This window comes from Aricia agestis, chromosome 7, assembly GCF_905147365.1.
Source record: "Aricia agestis chromosome 7, ilAriAges1.1, whole genome shotgun sequence".
NCBI classification, from domain to species: Eukaryota; Metazoa; Arthropoda; class Insecta; order Lepidoptera; family Lycaenidae; genus Aricia; species Aricia agestis.
Window position 1 is genome coordinate 9,006,082 of NC_056412.1, and position 13,643 is coordinate 9,019,724.

Sequence of the window (13,643 nt, forward strand, 5' to 3'; positions counted from 1 at the left end):
ATATAATAGTGTCATACATATAGTTGTTATTAAATATTAAAGTACACGTATAATAGTGTAATAATATAGTAGTGTGAAGTCACACGGTATTATTTTTAACTTGGAACGAAATGTATAGTTTTATTTTTACCATTTTAAGCAAATAAGTCGCTGGCATAAGAAAATCACCCGAAAACGTGTCAAATTACAAGAGCAAGGACTCGTTGGGAATGAAATGGTAACGTTTTCCTTCGTTAATTCGAGGGGCGTCGTTGTAGAAAATGTGTTTTACGATTTTGTGAACGAGCTTTTTATACTCTTTTAAAAGACACCAAACAACTTTTCATTCGGTCACAAAGCATTAACGGCTCGCTCAAAGATTCTTTTGAAAATAATTAACCGATTCAGTGCGGATGACACGGGAGCCGTGTCATACGCGTTTTTAACGTCTGGCGTATGACACGGGAGCCGTGTCATTTGAAAAAAGATTGTATCTCCCTCAAATTACACTTTAGAAGGTTCTACACTGAACAAAATCATCTTAATTTTCCACGTATTCCATCCATTCTACGATGACACGGTAGCTGTGTCATCTACTTCTATGGCGTATGACACGGCTCACGTGTCACGGGAAAATTGTATGCCGCCACGACTAAAAGTCTTCAAAAAGGTGCGCCGCATTGAATCGGTTAAAAGCATGAAATTGAATAAAAGGTGAGACGGAAGCGAAACGTGGAATCGGCTAGAGGCAGATCGATATCACACTAATGAGTAATGAGTGGCGCGTGATGAGCTGCTGCGTCACGCTTGGTTTCACGCTTCGCACACATCTGCTGACTGTAATTTACTGCGATTGATGCTTTTTGCCTACCTGTACACTTACCATCGCCACTGATGGTTTTCTGGTACCCAAGAAACGACAAAGTGACAATTTTATAAAGGACACTTATCATTTGATGCCTAATAAGACATGTGATGCTTTGTGTGGTCTTAGAAACTGTAAACTCTACATATGTTGATAATTGATATTAAACATAAGTTGAATAAACGAATTCTCAAAATCACCATAATCGCTTTACGCCGGTGATAATCAAAACACTTTGAAGTTAATTTCATGAACAATTTCTCTTCGAGTCAGTGAGTACAAGGCCGGTGATATATCTGTGTGCCCGCCGCAGTTCCGGCGCGGCGACATTACTCACCCCTATCTGATTCCTTTGCTAATTGACCAGAAGTGAAGATTACGCCTATTATCCGTAATCCCAGTTTAAATCCCGCCGTTTTCCGATTTTAGAATGCGAATAAAATCGCAGTTTAAACCTATCGGTAATTGAAATACGACTTTTAAATATTATATTAAACTAAAGAGCCTTATGATAATAATTAATAAGTAAGTATAATATGTAGCAAGAGACTTATTCCACCTTAATATTCATTTTAGAATTGCTTTTAACGTCCTACATGACAAGTTCCGATGTACATAACATATCTGATAAAATCGTACAAGTGGATGAAATCCTTGAATAATTGCTGTGAAATATTTTCCTACATGATAATATAAAGTGGTCATTCGGTAAACATCGTAATGAGGCACTTATTATACAGACGTCACACTGTAGACAAATTGTAGGCATTATTATGTTGAATTTATATTGTTTTAACAGACTTTTGTCTATTACGTCTAATATTCTGTGAATTATCTTTCGCACATTAATATTTTCTTCTAATATTGATTTCGCTTGCCGTAAAACAAAGGTTTCTATAGAGTTACAATATTATTATAATATTAATGTTAAAATAACAAGCTCAATGAAGTCCCTTTGTTATTAGTATTATGTTTCTGCGCTGAAGAAATGGCTTAACAATTTTCTTAATAACAGCTATAGAATAGCTGTTATTAAGAAAATTGTTAAGCTATTTCAAAGTGATTGGTAAGCAAAGTGACTTTCAATAATGTTACTGTTGTAAAAAAACTTAACTTTAATTCACGTATTTTCATCACACACGATAATATTTTTAATCATGATAGTTATTTATATATATTGGAATGGAAATAAAACAAATATTCAAAAGGCAAATTTTATTCATGGTCCTGCGTATACTGAATGAACGGAACCATTCAATGTAAAATTTCGCATTTACACTTATACATTATATTACAATATTTACAGACACATACAAGAACAGCAATAGAACACTGAGCACTCAGCCGGTCACGAGGTAAGCGATCGTCGCCAGCGCCAGAAGTAGGCGGCGGGCGAGGTGCGCACCGCGGCGGGCGGCTCCGGCCGAAGCGCGCGCGCGGGCGCTGCCGCCCACCTCCCCGCGACACACCGCCGCCGTCGCGCTCGCCAGGCTCCGACCGCGAACCTTCAGCGGCGATATGCACTGATTCTCCTCCGCGAAATCCGGAGTCAGCGCCAGCGGATTGGCTAGAGGGTCTCGTCCGCACTCGCACGGCAGGTGGTTGCCTCGTATGACGATATTTTCGACCTCCAGCACGACCAGCTCGGGGTTCTCGAGCATGTGGTTTCCGGTCATCTTGAACGTGGCTACGCTGTTGTTCTGCACCAGCGCCAGCTCCTCGATGCCGTCTATTTTGTTGTTGCACATCTCGAGGGTCTCCACCCGCCGCAGCCCGTCGAAAGCTCCCACCTTCACCACCCCGAGGTCAGACTCCCGGAGCGACAGGCGGCCGACGCGCAGGAGCCCGAAGAACGTGTCGGGCAGGAGGGCCGGCAGGTCCATGTAGGCGAGCTCCAGGACCCCGACGCCCTCCAGTCCCGCGAAGGCCTGCGGCTCGATGGATCGAATTCCGGAGGGGAGCTCGATCTGAGTGACTTCGCTCAGCCCGGAAAATGCGTGGGCCGAGACCCTCTTTATGGGGTTGTTCCGCAGCGAAATCAGCTTAATAAAATTGGTTCCGGCGAACGCGTACCCCTCTATCTGGGCGATTTTATTGTGCGTGAGGACGATGGAGGAGATGTTCTGGAGGGCCGCGAAAGCGAAGGCGTCGACGGTGGCGAGGGGAGTGTGCTGGATGTAAAGCTCGTCGAGGCGGGGCAGGCCGCGGAAGGCGAAGGGACGTATGCGGGTGAGGTTGCAGGCGTCGAGCGTGAGGCGGCGCAGCTGGCGCAGGTGGGCGAAGGCGTCGGAGCGCAGCACGCGCAGGTCCGCGCGCGACAGCGACAGCTGCATCACGCTCGACCCCAGCGCCGACGGCACGCCGCGCAGCGCTGCGCTGTTGCACACCACCTGCAATCACCGGCCCATTAGCGATTAACGCTCTACTACACACCTGCACGGTGCCCGACCTGTGTCGCATTATAAATCAAATTAATGGTCCTGTTTATTTAATTCAATCGTTGCAGCGTTTATTACGTGAATTGTAATTTGTAGCGAATGTCATTTGTCAATGTTTTACTCGCAAATTAGATGTTTTGCAGGGTTGGTCTAAAATAAACATTAATGGTTAAGCCATATGTATACAAGTATAATTTATATTCATTAATGTGATTATAAATTCTTTTATACACATCTAGATGTTTGCACATTGTACACGACAGTAATTGGCAAGCTATAGAAATGTATGACGTAGTACACCTACATGACCTCTAGTCTCTACATGGTACGAATGTGTTAAATTGAATTTGAAACTCTCTGTTTTGAAAGCAAATGTTATTATTATTTATTATTGGGATTCTTAATCCGTATCCAAACAAAATATGTCCGTGCGTATCATCGCGCCATAGGATTTTAGGTGGGAGATTAAATTTATTGCTAAATCAAACAATATAAACGCAATTCCGCCGCGACCGAATTGATCACTCTGTGTATGTTATCGTAAATGCGACGGTTTATCGCTTTCGGTGAATTGGTAGATAAAGCAGAACAGTGTTAAAATGTGAGTAAAACCAACCATAATATTTGTGTAACTAAAGTGAAGCTTAAAGAGAATCAACTTCCGTATCACTTTAGATCTCATCATACATTTATTTTATGTTAAGATATTCGTGTTACGCATAGAATCCAAACGTACAAAATTTAAAATAGCTCCTAAGCTTCTTCAAAGAGAAACTACGTGGAACTTATTAAATTAAAATATGTGCGATATTTTTAAATTGATTTAATAAGTATTAAAAAAGACTGTCTAAAGGTTACCATTCCAATAATATATTCAAAGTCACAATCTATTAGAAAATATCCAGACAAAAAATACGCACCCGTAATTTTCAACACAAATGTTTATAAACCAAAACATTACTCGGTGCTATTACCTATTACTGTGCTATTATAATAATGAATTAAACTCGGACATAAAAATGTTCAATTTAACTTGAAATTGATACTTTATAAATTTATTTCTGCAAAGCAGATGTGACTTCGTAGGATCAATACAAGTCCAGAATCCGACAAAATGAAAAGATTTCTGCCGACTAATTGTTTTTAAGCTTTATATTCTCACTTATAAAATATGACTTTAATCTATGACGACGTTGAAAGCTTGGTAACACTCGAAGTTATATAATAATTATATCATATAAGTATGTATAATAACAGTCGATGATAATATAAAAACTTTATCTGATATTTCATGGGTATTTTTAGTTAATTACTAATGTTTCATGATATATTATGTTATGGTTTCAGTAAATATCCTCTTCATATTTATTTAAATTAAGTAAAGAGAGCAACAAATACAGCTAAACAAAAAGTTGGAGCATTAAAAGTTATTTTTAACAAAGCATAAAACTATTTTAGTGACTTTCCTATTTCCGATTTCGTCGGTTTGGACGTTTGATAGTCCGAACACGGTCCGAATAAATTATTCACAATGATACCCCTATATTTACAATCTTCATTTTTTATCTATAGCTTGGATTTTCGTGATATTCGTGGCGATATAAACAGTACTTTAAAAATACTCGTTTCTTTTTTTATAGGTCGTGCTCGTTTTATTAATCTATTTTATTTTGTTTCGGCAAAACATCAACTAAAAAAAGCTTTTTAAAAATTTACTGACATTTTGTTTTAAAACAGTCACCGGGGACTTTAGTCCGTCATTTACTTATCTATGAATAAAGATTTTTTAGCCATAACATTGATAACAAGTTTGTATGATACTTTCTGTCTATAAATATTATTGCCTACTAGTTTTTTCCAGCCGTGTATACTGGCGTTTCCAATTTTAGCTTCTTTGTGTTTGCGTTTGTTTTGTGTACTGCAATGAGCAACTTATTGTAGTTTCCCCTTTATTCTATTATCTCTGGTGGTTTTCCTTCTTCTACAGTTTTACTGTGCTGCCAGAGAAAACAATAGGACATTAAAACCTGGCATTTATATGTTCCGTCGAAAGCATACTAAGCACTAAGTAAGAGTAGATTTTCCAGAATAATGTTCTCATAAAAAATAATATTCTGCTTTTTAGTTTGTCTTAATACTCAGCTACTGTATGGTTGTAGTAGTCATTTGTAAATTCCATTACATATAAATAAGCCGTCGCAATTAGTTCAAAAATTCTTTAAGTATGACGAAATGGTTATTTTAGATAAGTATTAATTTTATTACGACATTAGATGTTTATGTTTTCATTTAAAATATTCTACTTTTTATGATTTCTTAGGTTTACGCGAGTATCACTCATTATATTACAAGGTCTAAACACTTACGGATTTTGTCGCGGGCACTTTTATTAATCCCGACGTTTCGGCTACTTTACAGCGGCCGTGATCACGGGTGGACTGAGGTGACAGTCTGTTGTTGACTTTTTTGTTTTTCTTAATACTCAGATACTACGAGTAGGTATAGTTACGCATGTAAATACCATTTCATATAAATTTTAAGTCGTCTCAATTAGTCCAAGAAATCTCCGAGTATGACGAGATGGTTCTTTATATTATATTAGAGGCATATTACAATTAACGATAATATACATGTTGAATATATGGACGTGAAAATTTGACACAAATACTGATACATGAACGGTATTTTTATAATATAAATACAATAGGCTACTTGACCTATATACAGTTTCATTGAGCAAATGCATATTTCTAGTAGAACTTGGCCTTGGAAACCGTATTTCACCCTTATCATCAAATAAAAGCTTGTGATTGATAAATAAAGTCGATTTGAAAATTTGATTTTATGAAAATATGATTTGTATTCATATAAAACATCAGTTATATATTATCTCCATTTATTGTAGACGGGAAATGAAATGGCCAAAACTTTTTTCCAAAAGTTTTCAACATTACAAATGATTTCTAATTTCTTATTTAATTATTTTATACTTTTTGGGCACTTTTAGACTCGTACATTTAGCACATTAAAAAAATTTCAATAAAGAAAGTATAAAATACAAAAAATATGACGTCACACTATGGCGGACAGTGTTGTGGTCAGAGTTTTCGGCGCCATTTAAAAGGCATATTTTTCAATCAAGATTTTTATGGGTTTCTACTGTTTAAAATATTCGATTTTTTGGTGAAAATGGATAATTATGAAGCGATTAGCATGAAGAAAGAAAATAGGTCAAGTAGCCTATTAGACGACGATAATTATTATACTGCTTCGTGATTTATGCTGCCGGATTTGCGCTATTGTTTGTGTGTGTATTCTAAAGAATTTGAATTTGGCAAAATTACCTGCGACTGTGATAGGCAGATGCACTCAGTGGGACAGGACGGGACGAGGTTGGAGGTCAGCGGCCTCGCCTGCCCGATGACCGTCCACGCCGAGAACGCGACCACACACCGCACCAGCCACCTGCATTATACAGCCTATTATTGTTTAAGCCGAGAGAAGAGTCACAAAATTTCTGAACTTTCAAAATTATCAGTCAGAGTTACTCAAATGTCATGTATTTAAAATTTTGACATAATCAATTAATCATCATACATTATCTGTGAAACTCTTAATTAAATTTAAGGTTAAGTCTCTGAGTGTGGTAGTTAATGTTCGTGGTCTTGTCTATATGAAACGTGAGCAACGATGATTCTGCGAAATGGTGCCATTAATCCTTGCAGTATATTATTTACTAGCGTCATGTCTAGTTGTTGCCTTATAGTTCCTGCACGTTCACTATACGAAACTCATCGCAATAAAGATGAGAAATTTTTGATTTAAAAATAATATTATTAAAAACTTTTAGTTTTCTGTGTAAAGCGCATGTTATTAAAACTTACTAGCATTTCTTAGTATGATAGTTGAAGTTGAAAATGGAATAGCGTCAATAAAGCTGAAAGTATCATATCGGACCCATATACGGAGGAAACTTTAAGAATATCTGATTCGATACGACTTCGAATATCGGATTTTCAATAATGCGATTTAAGTTATTGATACTGATGGAACTTTTAAAAATGTTAAGTTTTGTCATTACATAAATGAAGCTGCAGTTAGGCCTGTACTTTCCCAAATTGCCTCTCGATGAGACTTTGGCTCCTCGCCAGGGCTTAATATTAAACGAGACGAATCAATTCGATCTAATAAAATATTTAATATTTACCCGCCATTTACAGTCAGACTTTAGGCACAATGATATATCTTTAGAAAGTTGTCGCCGTATACTAATGGCTACTAAATTTATGTACACAATACCCGTAACTATTTTTAAAATCCGCTGTGATATTTAGAGAAAAAAGATTATACCCTACGAATAATAAAAACTACCTATTTATTATTAGTAGATTATACCTTACTTTCTTTGACTTGAGCAGGTATACATTGGGCGTAATTGGGCCTAAATAGCCTTTCGGACATTTTAATTATTCAAATGTAGACCTGCGGACCTAAAATGGTCACATTTTGCAATTCCTCTCAAATCAATTCAGAAAATGAATTTTCAAAACTGTCAAACTGACGAATGTCAAACTAGACGTGAATTGCAAGCAGAGTGAATATTTTGCGATTTAAAACAAGAATCATATTATGATTCATAATATGATTCTCCAAAGAGAGCATTTTAGCCCAGCAGCTCGATTCTTTGATAAATATTGTATTTTCTTACTTGAAAAATCGTGGGAAACAATTAGAAACAGATACTATGTAAATGCAACAAAAAATATTGTTACGTGCTAGGGTTCGAAGGAATTGGAGAGAAAGACCTGCTGACTCTCTTGAAGACTTTATTCACTAAGTCCAGGTCACACAAGCACACACTAGGTCACAACACTTAGCACTAAGTCCAAGCACTAATCACTAGGTCCAATCACTAAGCACTATCACTGTCCTAGGTCGTAGCCAAGTCGCAGGTTTCACTGGTTCACTCACTATTGATCACTTGTTGTCACTCCGAAATCGCCTTGATGATAGCTCGAAACGAACTGAACTGCCGCGCCGTCTACCTGCGGCTTTTTATATGGCGAGACGAATTCCAGAAAGTTCCCGATACACGTAAACAAGTAAACAAGTGTCGGAACTTTCTAGGAGGCTCGAGCATGTACCACAATAAACACACAACTAAACACGTAAACAAAATAAACCGGTAAACACGTAAACAAGACACTTCTAGAAAGTTCGAGCACAGTCTATTCGAGTATATACTAGCGCACCTAACGCCATCTAGTATTGAGTAGGGGATTTATGTTGCCTGTATTCCCTCGGTAAGTTTTGCTGGTTTGTCGCTGGTACGGTAGGTTACGGTACATGGTCCGTATACTATGTACCGTAACACTACTCCCCTCTTAGAGATGCTCGTCCCGAGCATCATTGTTACTGCCATGTTAACGCGCCAGACGGTCTATGTGTACCACTTTGAAGGTCCCTCTTGGTTGCTTTTGAATTCTGTAAGTCACATCATTCAATCGGGTAACCACTTGTATGGGCCGTCCCACTTGGTCTGCAACTTTGGAGATTTCCCTTTCCGGCGAGTCGGGTTATGCAGCCACACCAGTGTCCCTTCTTCGAAGCCGCTTGTATTCGATTTCCGGTTATATCTGGTCTTCATGTTCTCACTTGACTGTAACCCATTTTCCCGAACCATGGCGTGTAAATAGCGCATCTTTTCCCTTAAATCGCAGACATAATCTGGTACGGTCTTTGGTTCTTCCGGTGATCCGCCTGTCAAAAGCTCTACTGGTACTCGTAGTTCTCTACCGTAATTGACATACGCCGGGGTAGCTTTTATGCTCTCATGCTCGGCGGTACGACAGAAGGAAAAGTGGTATGTACTTGTCCCAATCCTTTTGTTTGTCATCTACCAATTTCGCCAAATGCCTCTCAAGGGTCTGGTTAAATCTCTCAACCATTCCATCAGACTGTGGATGGTACGCTGTGGTCCTCGTCTTATGCATTCCCAAAAATCTGCACACTTCCTGGAAGACCTGCGATTCAAAATTCCTGCCCTGATCAGAATGGATTTCCAGAGGCACAGCAAACCGAGATATCACTTCTTCGACTAACTTAGAAGCGATTGTTGTAGCTTCTTGGTTTGGTATGGCGAACACTTCGGGCCATTTGGTGAAGTAATCCATGACGACCATAAAATACTTGTTTCCCGATTCCGTCACGGGAAATGGCCCAGCTACGTCAACTGCTATTCGTTCCCACGATGCGCCAACGTTATACAACCGCAGGTTCTCACGGCTCTTGGTCTGTGGTCCCTTCACTGCAGCGCAAGTAGTGCATTTGCGGCACCAATCCTGTACATCGTCTCGACAATGCAACCAGAAGAATCGTTCTCGCACTTTCCTTAGCATCCTCTTGACACCTAGATGACTCCCTGATACGCCCTCATGTATCTCGCGGAGAACATCTGGTACTCTCGTCCTTGGGACAATCATCTGAAAATAGAACTCTCTGCCGTTAGCCTTCTGCCATTTCCGGTAGAGAATTCCGTCCTGAAATATCAGACTGTCCCATTGCTCCCAGTACGCCTTAGTGACAGCGCCAGTGGGTGCAACCTCACTCCAGATTGGCTTTACGTCACCACGTTTCTTCCATGTGATGATGTGCCGAAGGTCGTCATCTCGTTCTTGAGCCTTTCTCAAAGCATCATTCTTCAAGAGACTAAAGGAACTTGTTCTCGTTGTTTCTCCGCTCCGTGCCTGGGAGGTAACAGTTACCGGGGCTTTCTCCACGTCATCCAGTACTCGCCCTTTAGTCCTGGATTCTATTCGTTTCCCCTTATCCCAGGCACGGGACGAAACTGTTTACTTCCTCAGCTCCTCTATTTGTTCCTCGACCCTTTCTATCCTTGCCATGTGGGTCTTCTTCTGCGGGCAGTTAAGCTGAAGATGGCCCCTCTCACCGCATTTATAGCACATGACTTCAAATCTTTTCCTTGTGGGAGCCTTAGCTTCTTTGACTTCCTCAAAGACCTTACGGATCTTATGGGGCTGCCGTATGTCATGGCGAACAGCCTTGACCTCCAAAGCGTGTGCCAACGCTTCCTTCAGCGAGGTATGATGACCAAGCCTTACTGCAGCTCTGACCTCTAGGTCTTTGATTCCGTCGACAAATCTTTGAACAATATTCGTGTCGACCATCTTGGTGTCAGCTCCTGGGTATGCCTTCCGGACGAGTTTTTCAATTTCCAACGCCCATTGTTGAAGCCCTTCTTCTGAGCGCTGAACTCTATCACGCAGTTGGGCACGGAACACGTGCTCCAAGTGTCGCTCCCCGTATCTGGATTCCAGTGCCTCTATCAGGTCTTGGAACCCATTTCCCGTATGTGGCAGTGCCTCCAGGACCGACAAAGCTTGCCCTCTGAGTGCAACAGTGAGAGTGGTCAGACATTGCTCCTCCGTCCATCCGTTTGCGGTAGCAACAGTCTGAAATTGCCGACGATAAGCGTTCCAAGAAGTAGTTGCGGTCTTGGGCCTCCATCATTGCCTTCGGGGCCTGTCCCTCAGTGGGCGGAGCTTGGTCCCCAGTGGGTGTGGCCTCATGCAACTCCTCTCTCGGAGTCAATGGCAGCGGCTCGCTGCGCCCTTGTCCTGACACTCCCCTTGAAGTTCTCTCTCGGAGTCAGTGGCATCTCCAAATCCCACTTCTGGCACCAGTTGTTACGTGCTAAGGTTCAAGGATTTGGAGAGAAAGTCCTGGTGACTCTCTCCTGAAGACTTTATTCACTAAGTCCAAGCACTAATCACTAGGTCCAATCACTAAGCACTATCACTGTCCTAGGTCGTAGCCAAGTCGCAGGTTTCACTGCTTCACTCACTATTGATCACTTGTTGTCACTCCGAAATCGCCTTGATGATAGCTCGAAACGAACTGAACTGCCGCGCCGTCTACCTGCGGCTTTTTATATGGCGAGACGAATTCCAGAAAGTTCCCGATACACGTAAACAAGTAAACAAGTGTCGGAACTTTCTAGGAGGCTCGAGCATGTACCACAATAAACAAACAACTAAACACGTAAACAAAATAAACCGGTAAACACGTAAACAAGACACTTCTAGAAAGTTCGAGCACAGTCTATTCGAGTATGTACTAGCGCACCTAACGCTATCTAGTATTGAGTAGGGGATTTATGTTGCCTGTGTTCCCTCGGTAAATTTTGCTGGTTTGTCGCTAGATGGCACTACGTGTCCGTATACCATGTACCGTAACAATATAATACAATGCAAACAAACGAATAAACACAATATTCATTGGTTTGTTTGCATTACGAAAAAGTTCCAAAAATACAAAGAACAGTGATAAAATATTGGATCTATTGCACAGCGTAAATAGATATGCTGCCTTTTATCGAGATAAAAAGTTATATTGTAGTATCAGGATTTGCTATTAAATAAAGTCGAGTCTTATGTTAATGACGGTTTTTGATATGCCATTTCTACCAGGTGCCGCTAAGTAGATCATTTCAAGCCGATGTCATATATACCACAATATAGCTGTCATATGCCACGATATAGCTGTCATATAAACATGTCTATTTGACACGATAAACCCTCAGGCTACGTAGTGGCAAACGGAATATCAAGAACCCTCAATGGATTAAACATATAATATAGTTTTAATTTGCCAGTACATAAGTGGAGTTACCAGTAAAGTAAAACTGATATTAAGATAGGATGTAGCCCTGGGTAATGTTACTCACCTTATATGTAGAGCAGATGCCATGGGCGGGCGCGGACGGGGCGGCACGCCCGCCTTCCGTCCTTACCTGCAGACTTCCATCTCACACCTTACACCAACCTGGAAAAAAGTTAGTAAATAAAATTGTGTATTATCTGTGGTTGGCCATGGAAGGATTTTTGAAAATTCTCATATTATGTTATTTTGGACCGTGCAAAATATTATAAGTGTGTAAATGCACATTTAGCATCTTCGAAAGAGATTTCAGAAATCTCTGCATGATATGTGTTAACAATTTTTTTAAGTTTTTATTTTTTGAATTCGCGCCAAAATTATAAATGTCAAAGTGTCAGTCTGCCTCAAGGTCTGCCTCTTCACGCTTCACGCGATAAAAGGCATAGAAATACTTTCTATCTGGGAAAGGAGCACGGCTACCGAGTAATAAAAGATTTTTGATGTACATAAAATGCGAGCAACATATTCTAATTAAACATTCGGAAAACGAATTCTAACTATCACACTGAAAAACAATAATACATTTAACATAGTAAACCCAGTTGACTACATCAAGTAGTCGTAATAAAAAGCTTTTACGCTGAGTTAGCAACAATAAGGCGCAATCAAGCTCAGATCACGTCGGCCGGAATTTGCGCCGTGAATTTGCCAGATACTAATTGTAGTACTGCAGTAATATCATTGATCACTACACGGTACTAGTTACTAGCATGACTGCTTCGAAAACTAATCTAGAATGGATTTTAGCTATGTTGAAATAGTTGAAATCAACGAAAATATAATTAACCATTAATTGGACATATAAAACTTAGAAGTTGTATGTATCTAATACCCAGTTTCTGAGTTTTTTCAAAAAATCAAAAATCAAAATTTTTAAATAGGTTAACAAAGTTAACACTTTTAGAACGTCAACATGAGGCCTACCACCGGTTTTACTAAAAAGGTGGAAAATTACAATAATAGCTTAAACTAATTTACATTAAGTATGTAAATATTATGTGGTACATTTATATGGAAGCGGCCTTTTGTCTGTCAGCTTATTTTTCCCAAGGTATGCTATCATTGAGAAAATCAGTTACCTTTTAATAAGCATTAGCACACAAACGTTATTTAACAACTTCTTTAAATTTATTGATTGAAAGATTTTGGAAGTTAGGCGTATAAGAAAGATTTGTTTACTTTGCTCAGCCTGGTTATTGGTATATCTATCTTGTGCTTATTCCTATATCTTTTTACATTGGTTTTGATTGGCTAGCGTCAAAAATTGACCAATCAACAACGCTAGTGAAAAGATAAACTCCTGTTAAAAAACCTCATGTCACTGAAGCCGAGTTCAGAGGATTTTTGGCCTCTGAACCTGGATATAGAAGTTTATCTATTCACCGGCAGTCTCGATTGATTGATACGATGCAAGCTAATCAAAAGCGCTAGTGAGTATAGTCAAAATAAAATAAGGTGACCCCAGCGGTCATTGACGTTTTAGTTTCGGTCCGGATCGAAAATGAAGCCGGATCGCAATCTCTTGGTAACTCTATAGAATGATATTTTTTTGAGTTTATGAGAGTTTAGTATTTCTGTAGTACTCATTGTCGAGTCGCTATAATTATTATAAAATAAAGAAA

General features: G+C 39.6%; 1 protein-coding gene across 1 annotated transcript in view; it reads right to left on the reverse strand.

Annotated features, from left to right (window-relative positions):
- Window positions 1-2,184: 2,184 nt before the first annotated feature.
- Window positions 2,185-13,643, reverse strand: part of LOC121729058 (slit homolog 2 protein) — a 68,782-nt gene continuing 57,323 nt past the window's right edge. The window contains exons 2-4 of the mRNA XM_042117446.1: window positions 12,029-12,126; window positions 6,627-6,747; window positions 2,185-3,234 (exon numbers count right to left, since the gene is read on the reverse strand). Coding sequence (XP_041973380.1) covers window positions 2,185-3,234; window positions 6,627-6,747; window positions 12,029-12,051 — 1,194 coding nt within the window. The 5' untranslated portion in view covers window positions 12,052-12,126. The remainder of the gene's footprint in view (window positions 3,235-6,626; window positions 6,748-12,028; window positions 12,127-13,643) is intronic.